Source organism: Micrasema longulum, unplaced genomic scaffold (assembly GCF_059751315.1).
Source record: "Micrasema longulum isolate JH-2025_06_02 unplaced genomic scaffold, ASM5975131v1 h1tg000277l, whole genome shotgun sequence".
Lineage (NCBI taxonomy): Eukaryota > Metazoa > Arthropoda > Insecta > Trichoptera > Brachycentridae > Micrasema > Micrasema longulum.
Window position 1 is genome coordinate 229,299 of NW_028277481.1, and position 19,779 is coordinate 249,077.

The following is a 19,779-nucleotide window of genomic DNA, read 5'->3' on the forward strand; positions in this document are numbered from 1 at the left end:
ATAAAAAAATATATTAGTTATCAATTATTAAGAATTAGTAATTATGAAATAACAGTCTGTGCCACTATAAATATGTTCATTAGGGCTGTGTTTGTCGAGGCTATGTAAATAATTCGCTCGACAGTAACTTTTAAATGTTTTACCTTTGAACCTACATAATTGATAAGTGACCAACTCTATGTCAGACACTAATAATAATAGGTAAGTATATTACATTATAAACTATTTATTGTTCAGTTTTTATTCATCTAATGATGGATTACCTGATAAATGAGGATATTACAAAGTTCTCTCAGCACTACCATCAACTTGGAGGATTGGCAGTAATATTTGGATTCAGTCCACACAAGACAGAGGATATGGAACATCGGCCTGAAGACGGGAATCAGTTCAGAGAAATCTACATCTTCTAGATTCTGGAAGTGTTTTGCCAAACCCTTGAGATGTATATTAATGTCTCTTGCCTCAGTAAGAGCTGAAAATATATACGATTTAAAAAACACTTTCAAAATTATTGTTCCTTTTTTAGTGTTCTTATGATTTACACAAATATTTAAATTTTGAAAGCCATTTTGAACAAGTTGTAAATAACTCATCATTAGAAAATGGCAAACAAATTGTGGTAGAGAGGGGTGCGAACCTCAGACTTTTGATCCGTAAATCCGTGATACTAGCCACAGGACCACAACCCGATTCTAATTTTGTTATTTTGGTTGGTTGGATGAAATTAATAAGCAGCAATGTACAAACAAAAGTTGATTTGCATTTTTAAAACATTTATATGCAATTACATCATATCACAATGGAAATTCAGTGCTACGGGAAATCGGATTGAAAAAATGTTTTCTTACGCACGGCAAAAATTATAGTTATTGTACAGCAAAGTTTTTAAAAAATGATAACCAATCAATTATAGTGTTGTTATGTGTTGTGATAGATTTCCGGTTTCCTGGTAGCCATTTTTTTCAACATTTAGCATATTTTGACAGCTACGGGGTTATACTTTTAAATGTCAGCACAACTCACTTACTACAACTCATGACGTCACGGACGAAGTAATTTCAAAATTACAATACGATACGATAATTATAATAGGATACATGAAAAAATTATTTTTTAAATTTTGACTTAGTTTAATAATACATTAACAAATAAGAAATAATAATAAAACCACTGAACTTCTTAATTCGATTTATATAACAGTGATAATATTTTAAATTATTCTTCCTACAAAATCAATCTCTAAGTACCTAATAAATTTATTGTGGAGATTTCATAATACCTAATTTACATAAAAAATAAACAAACCACCATGCCGTTTTTATGTAGGGGTAGGCAAAGAGAATAGAACGCCATATAACTCTGTATTTACTTACAGACCTTGGAAATGGTAACAATTTAATAACAGTGGATGTAAAAAAAGAAATTTAGAAAATAAAATTAAAAGTAATAGTAGATAGATTATTATTTTTAATTTAGTGTAAAGTACCTGCGACTATGTTTCTGAAGAGGTTTCTAAAGCAGGGAAAATAAGCAGAGTCTGTTACTTCCAATATAACTGCCATACATCTAACTCTTTCACTTCTTAGTTGATCGTATATGTAATTCAAATTGGTCAGACGAGATTTCCAGAACTCCATTTCTAGGACAAGAACAAAGATTAGTTATATTAGACAATCGTTATTATCATAATATTTCGTAATGTTGTACCCCAAAAATGGTTAGAAACACAATTCATAGTATAATAAAATAATTACTCACCGGGATTCAACAAATTGATTTGTCATGTTTATTTAATGTACAATATTTATGGAAATAAATAACATATGGAACGACCATAGAATTTTATGGCCACGATGGTATGAAAAAAATCGACACATTTAAGAGTTTGGTTTTGTATATCCAAGTATGATTAACTGCAATATTAATTTTATGATAGAGAAACTTTTTCTTTGAAATATTTGAAATTAAGTTTTGACAGGTTTTAGTTTACTACGTTGCCAACTCTGTCTCTATCAACTGCTGCCAACTTAAATAACACTTTTGCGAGATATTGCGTTCGAACAACACCGATCGGTGCTGGTTCAAAACGTTTTTAGTTAAAATGAGTATCTACTTTCACAAATAGAATAAAATATAAAAAACATATTTTGGAACCTTACGGCTACGTAAGCAGGTAAAAAATTGGTATTTTATTAAACTTACCTACAACTGGAGTCGGATTAGCACCATTATTAAACGCGTCTCCTGAATCTTCTTGCATGACATCGTTAATCTGCGTAGCCCATTTGATGATGACACCCTCGATTGCGCTTTTTAGATACAAATCCACTTCTTCTCCCCTAAGAATAGCTTTTTCCATTTCGTTGACTCGCTCTACCCCCACTGGCATTGGTAGAACTGTTTGACCGTTGACTTGACCTTTGACCTGAACGAAAGAAAGGTAGAAAGATAAGTGTGTTTATGTTTTAAATGGGAATATCGGAGTTTAGGCAATGATTTTACACATTCATTAACATTCATATTTCCTCAACTCCTTCTTCGTCTGGCGACTTCTATGAAGTAAGAGAGCTTGTAACCATTATTGATGTAAATGATATTCATGTGACTGGTGGTAAATTTGACTGGCTAAAGACTATTGGTTTTAGGAATAAGCTCGCCAAATCGTATGTATTTTTTGTATCTGAAATAAAGTAAATAAATGCCTAGACTTTGATATCCCTTCTCAAAAATATTTTCTCTCTCCGTTTCCATAAATGCATTCCTTATAACTTTTTAAGGGGTGGAATCCAGCCTTGTTTTAAATTACTTGGAAATACTTTAAAAAATGATGAAAACCGCTTATTCTAAACGGCAATTTTCAATTTCAAAAAGCATTTTTACTCAACATTTAGATACTACTGAAACTTAGAGCTTAAACCTGGCAGGGTCAATATGAAATTTTTATTACTCTGTCTCTATCCATGAACTCTCACCTGAAGCGTAAGACTGATCACCTTACCACATAATCGAGATAAACTGAACTTGGTATTTGAATACATTACTGGCACTGAGCGCGGTGGGGAAATAATAATAAAAATGATAACACAGACAGTAAGATTTAATAGGGGGAACTTCAAGTTTAATATTTACTAACCTGGTAAACAGTGCTTTTGAGACTGTGGACATGTTTCTTGATGTCTTGTGCCACCACAGCTGGCCACGAAGCATGATTTAAAGGGTTTGAGAGCAATGGGACGAATATCTCATCCACGAGAGCAGCGAGCTGATCGATGGTCTTTGGAGCCAAATCACCTGATGATATAAATATGTAAAAAAGTAAATTATTGCTCTACAGGATAAAGACCATTTTTCGAGTGACTAAAATAAAACCTAGAATTGTAATGTATCTTGTTATAATGCATTACGCATCGCTCATTATAAAATGTATCATTGAATATTATTTTTGTATCCATAATTCTAATTTTTATCTATCCAGAAAAAACACAAATGCTAACATTAAAAAATATTCACCGACAATTTTAAATACTCTAATAACTTGATCACCCGCTGTTAAATGTTTTAATGCCTAGACATAATTAAAATGATTATTATATAGTTAGATGTTAAATTGAATTGAACTTATTAGATATATGGGTTGTAAATTGTTTTAGATCAAGAGTCATTTACTTATATTTTTTTATTTTTTTTATTTATTGGGGATATCAACAGTAATATTTGTAACAAAAATACTTGAATAATTATAAATTACTGTTGATATCCCCAATAAATAAAAAAAAAATAAAAAAATAAAAAAAATATAAGTAAATGAGTCTTGATCTAAAACAATTTACAACCCATATATCTAATAAGTTCAATTTATATATGTAACAAAAATACAACAAATAAAATATACAGAGAAGAAAACCAATGACAGATTTCCACAGAAATACATTAAATACACGTACAATACATACTAGTGTGTTTGTGTGAGTGTAAGTGAGTGAGATATTGCGCGGGGTATTTTAGGCTACTGACAAGGTACACAGTTTCAGACATTTTTTGTTTCTTTTTAGAAGTAGGTAGGTACTAAGTATTAATAATAATTGAGAGTTTAAAATTTCACTGCTACCAGTAATAATATGGATGGTATGTTTTGATTAAAATAATAATGTTCATTCCTGTTAATTTAATTTTCTCTTGGGTACTACAAAACTACAATTTACATATTAGATTTCATCTAAAAATCTTCATGACTTTCATTGCATTTCATACATTTTCATTACCTCCCAAACGTTTTTATTGCCTTCCACACCTTCATTACTTTCCATAAAAGACATTAGTTACTTGTAGTCGAAAAAATAGCAATCGAGTTGAGGTAGAGTGGGATTTGAACCTTGCATATTTGATTTATTAGTCCACGACACTACCACGGGACGAACATAATTTAATAAATAGACACACTTTACGCGTGGCTTAAAACTTTCCTTACATCTACATACAGAAAGAGAAAATAATATTGAACAATGTTTTGAGTATGTCCAAATGCTTGCAGACAGGCTGGATTTTCTCCCTATGGAGTTGTTCTTATTTAAATTTGTTGCAACAGAGAGTGAAAACATTTTTGAGAAGGGAATATGGGAGTCTAGGCATTTACAGGGCTTATGACCTGTCATTGGCTGGTTTAAGTGGCCACTTTACACACTGTGTAACATTCACCATTTTGCCTATGTTTGAACATCCACATTTCCTCAACTCTTCCATCTGTTGACTTTTGTGAAGTAAAAGAGCTGAAACCTTTATCATGCGGGTGAGGTTCATCCGGCTGAACCAATTCACCTACTAGGCAACGCCTGAAAACAATTTTCCAGTTTTGTATACTTCTTCTTTTACCAGGTAGTTTATTCAACAATGTTTTGAGTATGTCCAAATGCTTGCAGACTGGCTGGATTTTACTCCCTAGGGAGTTGTTCATATTACAATTTTTGCAACCGAGAGGGAAAATATTTTTGAGAAGGGATATGGGAGTCTAGGCATTTACAGGGCTTATGACCTGTCTCATATTCCCTTCTCAAAAATGTTTTCCCTCTCTGTTGCAACAAATTCAAAAATAATATTGTTTTTTTTAGATACAGATATTATATTATATTGTTTATTGATCTGCCAGCTGGAAACTGCTTTTTAAATGTCAGTGAAAATAACCTTGTTAGAGTAAGGTTCGAACTTCGGATTCCATGAGTCACAGTCTACAATGCGACCACCGGACCACAGACCGTTTGATAGGTATGTGCATTGTACACGTAATACTTCTAAATTCATAACATTGGTGTTTATTTGTAAATATTACTTGATCAAACTCCATAGTTCTGAAAATAGCTACTAGGGCAAAAGCGCTTGTTGGTCAAATAAAAAGTTCAACTTAACCAAGGAATTTAATTTATATTTTTTTATCAAAATCACTTCCAAATTCAATTAACTATGGTGTTACGAAACTTAATTTAAATTCAAAGGTTGACTCATTCACTTAATGGGTGATTGTGTAAATAGATTAGGGGTAGGTTAGTAACTACCGAACTAATTGAGAATTAAATGGCGTCAAAGACGCTTTAAAAAAGTTTTTCAGAAAATCTACAAAGCATTTACTTTGACAAATACTAAAGCAGATTAGCGAAATAAAGGTCCTACAAGTAATTTTTTGTATCCGTACACCTCAGTATGGTTCTGCAATGAAGAAAATCAGTGGTTTTTTATTATTTGTTAATAGACTTTCAAACTAAGGCAAAATACAATTTGAAAAAACATTTTAGGTAGGTATCGTATTATAGGCGCAATGATTTTTTTTAATTTTGTAATTTTCAAATTACTCCGTACGTGACGTCACAAGTTCTTGTCGGCGAGTTCAGCTGATTGGTGAGTTGGCTTCCCGTAAACCGGAAATCAATCAAAACATTATATAATTGGTTTAATCGGAAGCTATTGTGAAGTTCAACATTGTTGATTTTTATCCAATTTGTTTTAACAGGGAGGGAAAACCTTTTTGAGAAAAAAGGACCAGCAATCAGTACAGGCTACTTTTTATCACGAAAAAACATCTCATTCCATCGGGAAAATTCTAATTACTAAATGACAAAATTCATTTGTGTATATATGTGTATATTTATATATACATGTGTGTATATATGTGTATGTCTGTATGTATATGAATCAAAATGTGTATCCGAATAAGTTTATATTTTGTTTGTCTGTGCTCTATATTAATTTGTTAAGTATTATAATATATTAAAATGTAATTGCCTAGCTTGGAACGGGGTATGTACCCTTGTTAGCTGGGCAAAGTGAATATGGAATTGTATTTTGATAAAGAGTGTGAATAAACAAACAAACAAATAAACAAATAATTTCTCTCTAATACCACGCGAACAAAGTTGCGGGCAAAAGTATTTATTATAAAGCGGATATCTTCTAACCTCGGACTATGACAAGTCCCAGACACTACCGTACCAAGGAACGACATAATATTTAATTGATCAAAAAACTTGTTTAATAATAATCTTTGGAAAAAATATTATTCAACAGATTTTAGTGTTTATTTTCTTCTTATATTAATTAATTCAATTCAGGTTTAAATTAAATTTATTTTAGTACTGATCTTTCCTGAATTATTTTACATGTATTAAATACAGCAAAATGTCAATTTTTTGTATAATTTCTTCCATTATTTTCCAGTTTTATATTCATTTGCCGATTAGGGGCCATAATTTAATCCCGTTACGCTAGAGACATGGTGATTATAACACTATTAGTAAAAAAAAGCGATATGTTTTGACCCTTTTTACTACTGCCCACGAACGCGTTTATTTGAATTTTTAGAGTATATAATAATTATTATATTATATAAAATTTGTATAAATATTTAATTCAAAATTTATTTTTAAAAATAAGCAACCAGAAAATATTTTTCATTTATTATTATAACTATAATACTCATCTCCAAATTAATTTTAAAAAATGAGCCATGAGAATTCGTATAATTTTTTAGAAATATTTATTAAAAATTACATAGGGTTACAGTACGTGTGAAAAATAATTGAACAAAATGATAAGAAAAAAAAATCCCACATAGGCATAGCCTGGTTTAACGAATTTAACTAGACAGTACAAATTTATGAACAAAATTACCCAAACATACTTTTAGTGCAAAAAAAAAAATACATATTTTCCCAGCAATTTAGCCAAATAAATCAAGAACATCTCTTTCCGTGACCCATTTTGTAGCATATTTTTTAAAGGTGTGATTGGTTAAACTTTTCATGACTCTTACATTATTTCGGTGATAGCCGACCATTGCCTACTAGTTGATTTATTAATGAACTTGAGTGGAATTGGATATTGAGGCACAATAAAAAAAAATATCCACAAAAGTTTCAGCTCAAGCGTATATCTAAATGCTCATTTTATGATTGATATGAATGAATAAAATTTGAAACATTAGTTTAATATTCAAAAATGTTATTCCTAAATGGATGTTATATCTACGTAAGTCGGAGTAAGTGCGTAATATGGAAGATTGATTATCACTACTGACCAAAGTGGATAGTATAAAAGTAAATAATAATAAAATTATAATTCATCGAGTCATCAAAAACAATAAATAAATCTTTGTCATAATCGTAAATGATTTTGCAAGAATAGATGTATTTGCTTTAAACAATGAAACGTAAACTCATTCATTATCATTCCATTGCGCCATTGTTCTAGTTTTTCCAGGAAATGTCGTTTAATTGGTTAGAACTTGAAATGCTTCTGAAACACTCGCAAGTATTTTTTCTGCAATAATATATTTTTCTAAAGGTTTATGTTTCATTCTGAAGTTGAATGAAGTTGCAGAGTACGTTTGTACAATTTTCCGATTTCTCTTCAGATAAATTTAGAACAATATTCTTAAAATTCCCAAGTCTTTATTCATATATTACTGGAGGAAAATAGTTCATTAGCAAATGGTAAAAATTAAAAAACTCACATCGTAAATTCAAATTAAATGGATAGATAACACAGTTATTTTTTATTGTCATCATCATCATAATTTCCCTATTCGCACTCAGTGGTGCATGGGGTACTTGACTACAACATAACGCCCGCCGCATCTGTCTCCATGGCGGTACCCACATAGAAAAAAACATAAGCAAGGTAAAAAATAATGCAACTTCCATATGAAATAAAGAAATATAAAAAAAACATACAGAGAAAAAAAAGAACAAGAAAAGCTGCTCGATGAAGTTCTTTGTAATCTGGTAGCCTTGGCATTTTTGTGCTAAAATAACGTAATCCAGAAGTACGTAGTATGTACTACATTGAATTGAGCAAAAGAGGGAAGTGAATTCTTCGCGCACTGGGATTTAATTGATTGGACATTATTAATTCGCCGAGATAATTTGAATTTTTTTTAGATGCCACTAGATCTGTGTATCCGACAGGGCATATTTTTATATTACTTTATTTAATATTCCTTTTGGACCACGAATAAAAGCGAGAAGCTTTATTCGGTATTCATGGATAGTAAGGTGATCACTCTCACGCTTTGGTCACCAGCCTAGCGACAGTAAAATACTGCAGTCTTAAACTGGCATTAAAACCTCAGAAAAATAACGCGCTACGAGTGTGGAGACGCCTTTTCGCTTTATTGCATAGAACAAAAGCGTTGCAAATTTTGGTTTGACAACAGACGTGTCACGAACGGTTTTATCGCTGCGCTTGCGATTCTCGACCTGAATATCTACGGCCTATTGTTTTGTTGTAAACTATAGCTATCTTCGTGATTGATAATCATATAATGATTTTTTTCCGTATGGGCGGCTCTACAGCGGTGCATTATTACTCGGAGATTAAAAAGCATTTTCCACGTCGATACAGGAATCAAATTCGTGACCCAAGCATATCCAGCAAATACCCTAACCACTACATTACGAGATCATCGATTATTGCTCTATTATTTTGTATCTAAGTGATGATGATGGATAATACAAAATGTGCGGTAGACGAACAAAAATTAAGACAATGACTACAAACTTCTGTATATTTTGGCTATTGATCAGAGAATAAAATTTATGTTGCTCAATTCATACCGATTTAGTGCCCCATGCACCGTGAGGTATGGAAAAAGAACGAGGTTTTTAAGGAATAAATAAAATTACTTTGTTTTATAAACCACTTTTTTATTGTCACAACCGAATAGTTTCGGAAACTCAGTTGCCCTCTTCAGGGTTAATAAGTTATTGTATAATCCCGAAAAGGGCAACGTGAGTTGCCAATACTAGTCGGTTGTGACAATAAAAAAAGTGGTTCATAAAACAAAGTACCTAATTTTATTTATTCTTTTAAAATATAACAATGAACTACAAAGTTAGTGCTACAAACATCCAAACAATAGAGAATGATATTAATTAATTGTAAATTTTACCCATAATAATGAATTCATTGCACTTTTCCCTCGGGACAACGCCCGTCGTCTTCTTCACGAAATATACTCCTTTGGTCTTGAGAATGCAAGGAAAGGACGAACAGGGAATAAGCTGGGCTGAAGGAGTCAACACAACTACCAGCGTAAGGATACTGCACTTGTCCACGAAATCCTTTAAAATATCTTTGTATTCCAACGTAGACAATACACGGGACCATTTTTCAGGTTTCAACCTCAATGATTTTGTGACGTAACTTCCGATATATTCAAATCTAGGATCTTGATTGGACGGGGCCTCCATTGCGACGTTCTTTAATTAATTTCAAATAAGGAACCTTAAAACAAATGAACTCCGCAGTGGCACGACATCACAAAGCATTTTTATATTTATTTGATATTTTTATTTACGTGGTATTTTTATTGATATTATTATTTTTATTTATTATTTGCGTAACCAAATATGTGATTACATTTATATATGTAAATATATATGGGTATCGTTTAAAGTATTAACATGTTCTCGAATAAAACCACGAACAAAGCAAACAAAGCAAACAAAGTAAACAAAGGAAATTCGTGTTAATTTTTTACTTTTTATATTCTTCTCTGGTTGAGTCAATGCACTAAATTAACTGTTGGTTATAATATTTTATCATAGTCATTATGTGTACACATTGTGTAAATTAGTTGCAATCCAAATTCATTTTAAATTTATTGTATTAATGATTACGTAAGAAAAAATATAATTTTATTTACGGTTTTTATAAATTATTCTTAGTATTGTGAGGTGTATTTGAGTTTTGGTTTCTGAAAAGAGATTTTTAGTGTATATTTCAATTAACAACTTCGTTTTAACATTTTCAATTTTAAAAACTGATATTCGTTAATTTAGCATTGATTTTAGATTGTTATTTTTTTACAGCAGTAAAACTGATTCTCGATCAAATTTGCACCGAACAATATAGTATTTTAACTAATAAATTAATCTTGAATTATATTATTCAATAAGCACTGGTGTGTTTCAGGCGAAGCTTACAAAGAACTAAACACAAAATCAATTTAGCAACCCGATGATGGATTTTTTAAAAAGAAAACAGTGGAGTTACGTAGAGTAAGTTTGGTGACATTCACAGGGCGGTATCTTGTCCTTAGTGAAGCGAGACATGATAATATTATGTGGAAAGGGAATTTTAGTATGAAAATCTAATAAACTAGGCAGGCCTGGGCAAACTTTTCAAATGAAGCACCGCATTTGGAATTTTAAATTAACAGCGGGCTTAAGTAAAAAAGTCACTAGCCCTATAAACGTGAGTTTTGAGTTGAATATGCCATTCAAAGCGCAAAATTATGTTCTTTCAAAGGGAACAGTCACCAAGGTTACTTACCTAGAAAAAAAAATGCAAAAATCGAAATTTATTCATGTATTTATTTTTTATAAAAACCTTAATTAGCATAAAAATTATGTTCAAAACTCGTTTATTTATCGTAGCTGTTCTAAATTTAATTTACAAATTGTCCCCATTTAGATATTTTTAATACAAAATTTTGTGACTTCAAAAAAAAACTTTTTGAAACACTGTAAAATGAAACATTTGTCAGTGTGTAATAAGTTTATGTTCATTTAAATATGTTTATTTTATTATGATATCAAAATTTTGAATTGTTCAACTATATTATGAAAATCCCTCTCCTCCACTCCTCCACTCTTTTTCCTCATCCCTTAACCTTCTTACGAGCTCTTTTTTTTTCTCTTGTCTTATATAATATATTATTTTTAGTAGTAGTAGTAGTAGTAGTAGTAATTTTTCTTTTTACCGTGTAACATGTTCTTTCATTATATTTGTGAAAAACTTTAACTGTATATATGTACTATTTTTTATATTTTGTATTCTTATTTAACAACTGTTGTTTTTCCTTAATAAATAAAAATAAAATAAAAATATAAAAATATAAAAAAAACAAAAAAACAGTACATACAATAAAAAAATGGAACACTTGAGGTTGAACTTGCCAAAAAAGAGTCTGGCTCTTGTGTTTGACAAGTTTTCAAAATAATATAAAAAAGAAACAAAAAATGCAAAACAAAACAATTCAAAAAAATACAATAAATAAAATAAAAAATAAAACAATTATAAAAATTGAGAAAATTTGACAGTAATAAAAAAATAATTAAAAACACAAAATTTATAAATTGATTTACAAGTTGATATACACAGGCACATATTATACATACATCTTTATTTTCAAAATGCGGTTAATGTCAATTATGTCAGGAAGCTTTTCTTTAATTTATCCTTAAATTTTTCGTAATTTATTTCTTGACGTAGATTTTGTGGTAAATTATTGAAAAGCTTCCGTCCCATATAAGTATAATGATGATTGGCTGTGGTAGTTTTAATTTTCTATAGAGCGAGGCATCCTGTTCTTAACTGGTTAAAAGGAGAGTTGGTCAAAATTGTGTACTAAAAAACAAAAATATATATCAAAAAGATACATGCGTAACAAAGAAAAACCTTATGAATTAAAAATAAAAACTATTTTTTAATTGGGAGATAAGGCTTGTACATATTTACTTTTAAAAATAACATTATGTTATACGTAAGATGAGGAATGTGAAATAAGATAATGAGTTTGGAAGGGGAGAGAAATAAGAACCAAGGAAAGAAAAAGGATAAAAACGTGTATTAAAAATAACAGTAAAATACAAGGAGTACAGTATTCTGAGGATTTATACTAATGTTTCAGGCGTTTCTTGAAAGCGGCTAGAAAAGGTGCATTTTTTAAATAAATAGGTAGCTCATTCCAAAGTCTAGAACCTTGAACGAAAAAGGAATAGGTAGAAGGTAAATAAAATTCTCAGCAAGATATTTTGGAGCGCAAGGGTTGTGAAGAAATTATTTGTTGTTAATGAAAAACATAGGTATGACCTTAAATAAAATCTCAATAAGCATAAATCATTCAAGACAGATAGAATTTATTGTCAGTTTAGGCAGATTTTAATCATTTTTTAAGTGTGACAGTTTTCTTCCTAAAAACAGCAGTTTGTTTGTGTTTAGGTATTTGTATAATTTAACATAAAGCAAGAAACATGTTAAAAATATTGCTTTATATAAAACATATTTTTAAGAATTGCTTTTCATTGAATTGAATTGTCACTAACTCTAAAGTTGTTTTGTCCAGATTATAAACACGCTAGTCAATAAATCAAATTTTAGCCTTGCCACATTAAAAACCTCCCAGATATATGAAAATCAATCTGAAAGAAAAAATTACCAATGTAATTGATTAAAAACACATGAAGGCATTGTATCGCACATATAAAACTTCTAAAACGCAAAATCAAATTTTTCCTAGTTCTTCAAACTTTCGAATTTCAATTTCTCAAAATGATGTTTTTTTGGTTAGTGACTTTTGCCTGAAAGGCGACGATTTATTCTCACAAAGAGGAATTTCAATATAAAATAATAAATACAACAAACAAACAAACAAACAAACAAACAAACAAACAAACTATCACGCCGTTTCACCGTAAGGGTAGGCAGTAAGAATAGAACGTCATATCACTCTGTCTTTGCTTACAGATCTCGCTTCCTCTACATTCATACATCTACTCAAGTCTCTTCAGGTATTTGTTGCATTCGGTAATGCCATGTCCTTCTCGGTCTTCCTCAAATCTTTTTAGACGTTCTTTTGCTGTCAAGCTCAACATCTGTGCACGCATCGTACATAGTTTTCACACGGGCACCTAAGAGATCGCATTGTGACAGCAATTACAAACAGTTTAATGATAAAAATGCAACTGGTTCACATCTTTCTACATTTTTTAAATTTCTGTTTTTAATTTTGTAGTTAGTGAGAGTTTGAGTTAGTGGAGTCCGTGTCTTTGTTAATTATTTTTATTCCCAATGAAAACGGATACTATCTACAGTACCCGCCATTGAATAAAGTACACCAGGCTGAGAAAGAGACTGCCGGCCTAGTCGGCTAACTTCGGCTTTGTAAAGTGTCGTCTTTGTCATTCATCCATATTACAGATACAGGACTCGTGTGACAGATACGACGCTCTACATAGTCGGCAGTCTCTTTTTAAAGCCCGATGTACTTTATTAGTTGCCGGGTACTGTATATAATAATACTAATATTTCATGTCACTGTGGTGTCTCTTTTTACGTAGTCTCAATTTCTCCTCTCCCCGTGACAATAGTATACATACCCGTAATACATTCTACAATATAAAATTATTTTTTGAGCTTTTTCCAGAAATACGATTATGGCTCGCGGGCCGCAGTTTGCCCAGGCCTGAACTAGAAGTCAACCTAGTTGCCCCGTCACGCGAACTTTCCTCGATCTAACTCTTCCAAGGAAAACCTACGACACTGGGAAGAAAAGTTAAGAGGGGAGTTTTGCCGCCCTAAGCATAACCATCGCAATCGACATTTTTTGTGAAAAATTAGTTATTAGTATATTCTAAATCAGCGCAACGAGATCTACAAGAATAGTCAGTCCATTTTTTTCCGAAACTTCTAGATGTAGGTTCTGCAGTGCAGACGAGGAAACACCTAGACACATTTTTTGTGAGCGTGATGCTTTACATCATAAAAGGAGCCTCATCCTCGGGGGACCACTGGTGGGATCTGAGGATGTTAAAGAGTTCACTTTCTACCTAATAGCCTGATACTTTACGGATCTGGGCTTGGAGGGGGAGATTCAGCAAAATGTAAACTCTTTTCTTCCACACAGTAGCCAGGCTCTTTATAGACCTGGGCTTGGAGGGCGAGAACTACTAACGGAGATCCGTCACAATAGATCTTCACAGGTCACAGTGACGTCAGGAGCTTGCATAGCACTGGCCCCTACCACTAAGAATAAGAATAGTCAAATTTTTCATAATTGAAATATTTAACATATTTTTATTTAGCATAATTAGCGTATGTGCTGCATTTTAAGCCTCCTTACTAAATATTTTCTTGGTGATAGTCATTTCTGTACAAATAATTAACATGATATTTAATAAGTGCACTACGCACGCAAGACATAAGCAACCTAAAATGACATATGTCATTGTTATGCTTACGCCCCTCGGTTTATACTGGAAAAATCATCATCATTCCCTTTCCACACCTAATGATGCATCATGGTTAGAGTTATGCTTCGATGTCCTCCAATTTTTCCATCTGAGACATTTATCAAGATTCTGGATATTAGAATTTTTTTTATAAAATAGTCCTTAATACATTTCTGGTCGTGCGGTTACAAAAGGAGATCCCAGCAGAATGCTGGTTCGAGGTTTTCCCGTAATACACAAAACACGTGTGACTTTCGCTTAAAGAAATTTGTCTTTAGTGGCCCCAAGAGGTTCTGAATGAACATATTAAGTTCTCGAAAACAAAAGACATTTTTAAGAGAAGTGTACAAGTTTGGATTTGGTCTAAGGGAAGAAACCATTGCAAGAGATTGCTGCGAAGCATTGCATGGATTTATATACTCTTAATGGTGTTGTCCAGGTGTTTATTAACATTTGTGTTTATGTAATAAACTTCATTTGTAATATTGTTCAATACTATTCATGCTCCCACTTTCCATTTTGTTGTATCCAAACTCAACACAGGGCTCTTGGCCTCATAGAGTTAGGGGTACGTAATGACTTTTTGTGATGTGTATCTTTGTATGAATACATAAATAAAAAATTAGGGCCAAATGCTTGCAGACTGGCTGGATTTCCTCCCTAGGGAGTTGTTCATATTTAAATTTATTTCAACAGAGAGGGAAAAATTATTGAGAAGGGAATATGGAAGTCTAGGCATTTACAGGGCTTATGACCTGTCATTGGCTGGTTTAAGTGGCCACTTTACACACTGTGTAACATTCACCATTCTGCCCAAGTTTGAACATCCACATTTCCTCAACTCTTCCATCTGTTGACTTTTGTTTCAGCCGGATGAATCTCACCCACGTGATAAAGGTTTCAGCTCTTTTACTTCACAAAAGTCAACAGATGGAAGAGTTGAGGAAATGTGGATGTTCAAACTTGGGCAGAATGGTGAATGTTACACAGTGTGTAAAGTGGCCACTTAAACCAGCCAATGACAGGTCATAAGCCCTGTAAATGCCTAGACTTCCATATTCCCTTCTCAATAATTTTTCCCTCTCTGTTGAAATAAATTAAAAAAATTAGGGCACTGATCACATCGTATCTTGATATTTTTTTGTTATATGAATCTAAGATGAGAAGTTTTACGCTTCAGGTGCCATTCTAGGGACTGTAATATATTATACAAATACATTTTTAAATAAATATTTCATGTCAATCATGTCAGGAATCGAACCCGAGACCTTTTGCATGGTAGGCGAACGCACTCACCACTGCACAACAGGCCGACTAAAGAAATACTAAACATAACTAACGCATTTGGTGCTTACATGAAAGAATCATTATGCCATAACGACCGAATTTGGTATATATAGTTACATTTCAATTCTTCCATATTTGCCTGACATAAATATCACAACTGCAGGCTTAGACATAACCAACGCAATTGCCGCTGCACATATGCTTGATATGCGCCCCCATTAATAAGAGTTTCAGCTGTTTAACTTTACAAATATCGACAGCTAAAATAATTGAAAAATTATTGATGTTTAAACGTAGGCAGAATGGTGAATGTTACACAGTGTGTAAATTGGCAGCTAAAAATAGCCAATAACAGATCATAAGCTCTAGCAACGCCAACACTTCCATACTCCCTTCTTGTAAATGTTTTTCATCTCTGTTATAATATATTAATTTATAATTTAATTCAATTTACACAATTAAAAAGTTCAATTACTATTACAAATTATTGAATCTCCATCCTTACTTTTTGTCCGTATACATTGAATTTTATAAAAAAGATAAAAGTCTCTAAGATGTACCGAAAGCGATGAAACTGGTCACTCGTTATTCCAAATTGGTGGGTTAAAGTTAACTCGACTTTTATTTTAATAATAAATTATAATGAACGTCCTGCGAAAATTTTCACCAACAAGCTCGAATTTATTCTTAATTTGGTTAAATCAACAACTCACCTCTTAAATCTCAACTTAGAAATGCCACGGGGTATTAAAACAATGCTTTAACGACTCCGTACCGTAAATGCAGTAAAATTCAAGTCGAAGAATGTTATTTTTGTCACGCTATCAAATTTAATCATATGTTTATTTCATAATAATAATTCAGCATTTAATACTCGCAACATTACTATGCCCTTTTGTATCCTGGGCTGAGGGCACAACGTACATAGATACATGACACACACATCCGTCAAATTATTTTACCAGAAATCTATTCCGTTGACCGAAGAAAGCAACTTAGCATTTTCTATGACACAGTACACTGTATTATGCAAGACCTACTTATTACGTACAGGACGTTAACTTTTAATAACGACATCAGATGACAAATCCAGGACGATGCTCTGGAATGCATTAACTTCATCCCTGCCGTAGGAACGTCAAGCACAAAAGAACACGACCCATAAAAGGACTACAGCCTTCTTTTGAATAATTTGAATGTTTATGATGATGGTACCAGAAGGAGAAAAGAAAAATGAAAATAAACGTAAAATTCAAAGATTGTTTGTCATCGGCTAAAAAAAAAACTACGGACGGAAGAATTGAAGAAATTTGAAACAAGAATGATAATTTTGTATAATGCATACTGTTGTGTCATTTTTTTTTAAATATATCAACCAATACAATTTTGTGAACTGCCAAAAATTTAAGGCCCACTTTATAAAGAAGAGTTTTTAAACATAAAACGGTGCGGTATTCTTGTAAAAGTAATAAAATTAACCCTGAAAGGGTAAAAGTTTTTAGAACATATGGATTTATATTATTTTATATCTGAATTTCCAATTGAATCAATGAGTTTTTCGACTTGTCAACTGCCAACCCTCACGTTATTAAGATTGGTCACGCACTGTGCGGTAACCTACATATCACTAGTGATTTTCAACCCTTCTTGCCAATATCATTTACCAACTCAAAGGGGGACCATGCAATAAAACGTTATTAAATTGTTATCAAGAATGTTGTGAAACATTTTTTTAAATGTTAGTAAATACTGACTTTTCTAAGGCTATCGGTTTCGAGAAATTTATATCTCTTCGTCAGGACAAGAATTACACTAACATGCGAATCCGACTTTACACCTTCACAAAAAAAAAACAATATGCTAATAGGACAGGTGCTTTTAGTAGCTAACACTAACGTTAACGGATTTTTATTTTTTAAATGTCTGATCTTGTGAGAGCAATAGCTGAAAAACAACAAAGGAACAAGAAAGGAATATGAATTTACTAGGTTATATCGAAACCGGTGGACATTCAAAAGTCGGTAAGTTGTTAGGTTTGTACAATTTATTAACTTTAATTTAATTATAAAGTTATAAAATTTAATCAATGATTATTATAAGACACCTTTGTCCAATTTTAATAGTTTCAATTTTCATGATTTTATTTCATAAATAAATCCAAAATCTACATCTACATAGATAAGCAGTTACAAAAGCTATTTAATAAATAGTCGAAATAAATCCGACCTTCTAGTCCTATTTAAAATTCTCAACTCACTCTTTGATGCGCCTGAACTACTAAGCTCAATAAAATTAAATATCCCAACTAGAAACCTCAGACAAAACTTACTCTTTCATACCGATAACCATAGAACTAACTATGGTTTTTATTCCCCTGTGCCCAGAATTCTTAGGTCTGCCAACAAACATACCAATCTTGAATTTTTTGAAAACAAGTTGTCTTCTTTCAAACGATCACTGAATCAAATTCAAGTATAAACACCTCTCTCCCGCTTCCACTCCCATAAAGTCTACTATATGTCATGGTGTCTTTCTACTTTCCTTTATAATAATTTACTATGTATAAATATGTATTTAATGATGCTCATTGGGCGTATATATAAATATAAATAATTAAATAATATCTAAATGAAATAAATGTAGGTGGTTTATGAATCAAACCATATATTTTGGGTTTACTTTTGAAATGGAAACTATAAAAATAGAACAAAAGTGTATTTTAATAATCATTGATTCAATTGTTAAAAGCAAGTAAATTACTAAACAGTATTTGGAGTTCATCCAAATCTTCGTAGACAAGTAGATACTATATTCAAATTGAGACGGATTGTAGTCCCGTGCGAGTTGAGAACTTAATCAAGAGGGGCAAAGGTTTGCTGTCCGTTGTTCCCATTTTTTTAACACAGTTATTTACGATTAGGCCTCAAGGGTGAAAATATTTTAGCAAATCATAAGAACGCAAATATTTAGCTGAGGAGTTTATGCAGATGTAAAACCTTTTTATAATGTAATATTTATAATGTCTAGGCGTTCAAGAGCTTATAAACTGTTCAATAGATTACATTACAGTTTGTGTAGTATACACCTTTTTGCCTTTGATCGATTTTTTTTCGTCCGTTTTTTATTTGAATATTACACGGAGTATAAAGACAATAACAGGTTATGCGCTTTGTGAATGGTTAAAATTTTATTCACAAAAATATGTGATTTGAAAGATGAAGAGGAGAGAAAATGTTTATAAATAAAAATTAAGTGAGGACAAATGGTAGGATCTAATTGATTATTATTTATTATATTAAGCTTTAATAAAACCAATGCATAAAAAAATAGTATGGATTTTTAAACATATTACTGTGTTTGGCCGCTTTTGGTGAGTTATCCCCGATCACTGGACTACGCAGTTTTTATCAGGTCATGGTAAATTTAATCAAAAATTATTTGTTTTTAATATTGTTGACTCCCCTTCGTGCTGCTGCGGATATCCTAACTAATCTTCTGAACACATTCTGTGGTCTTGTCTTTTTCCCCTTCTCTATGATTACCGAATTGAGATTCTCGCTACTATCCGTGGCCCTGTTATAGGTCCTATCGGATGTACAGATCTGGTGGCTTCCAAAAAGAATTTCAAGGCTTTTAAAAAGTTTTGAAATCATTTCGGCGAATTGATCATGTCCAATCAATTTAATCCCAGTCAGTGAAGAATTCACTTCCCTCTCTTCTCAATCCAATGAAGTACATATTATGTACTTCTGGATTACTTTCTTTCAACACAAAGATGCTAAAGCTACCAGATTTCAGAGAGCTCCTTCGGGTAGCTTTTCTCGTTTGACAACGAGCAAATTTTCCTTGTATGTGGGCACCGCCAAGGAGACTTATGTCCTCAGATGCGGTGTGCGGTATATGGTGGGTAAGCTGTGTGTCGCCGGTTTTTCGGTATCGTTATCAAAAGTGTCGTTTTTAAAAAAAAAATATTTGATGTATTTTAAATCAT

At 32.0% G+C, this 19,779-nt stretch overlaps 1 protein-coding gene across 1 annotated transcript in view; it reads right to left on the reverse strand.

Annotated features, from left to right (window-relative positions):
• The window catches only part of Dhc93AB (Dynein heavy chain at 93AB), a 42,804-nt gene extending 40,792 nt beyond the window's left edge, over positions 1-2,012 (reverse strand). Inside the window, exons 1-3 of the mRNA XM_088224279.1 lie at positions 1,762-2,012; positions 1,490-1,642; positions 264-475 (exon numbers count right to left, since the gene is read on the reverse strand). Of these exons, the coding sequence (XP_088080405.1) occupies positions 264-475; positions 1,490-1,640 (363 nt within the window). The 5' untranslated portion in view covers positions 1,641-1,642; positions 1,762-2,012. The remainder of the gene's footprint in view (positions 1-263; positions 476-1,489; positions 1,643-1,761) is intronic.
• Between the last annotated feature and the right edge of the window lie 17,767 nt (positions 2,013-19,779).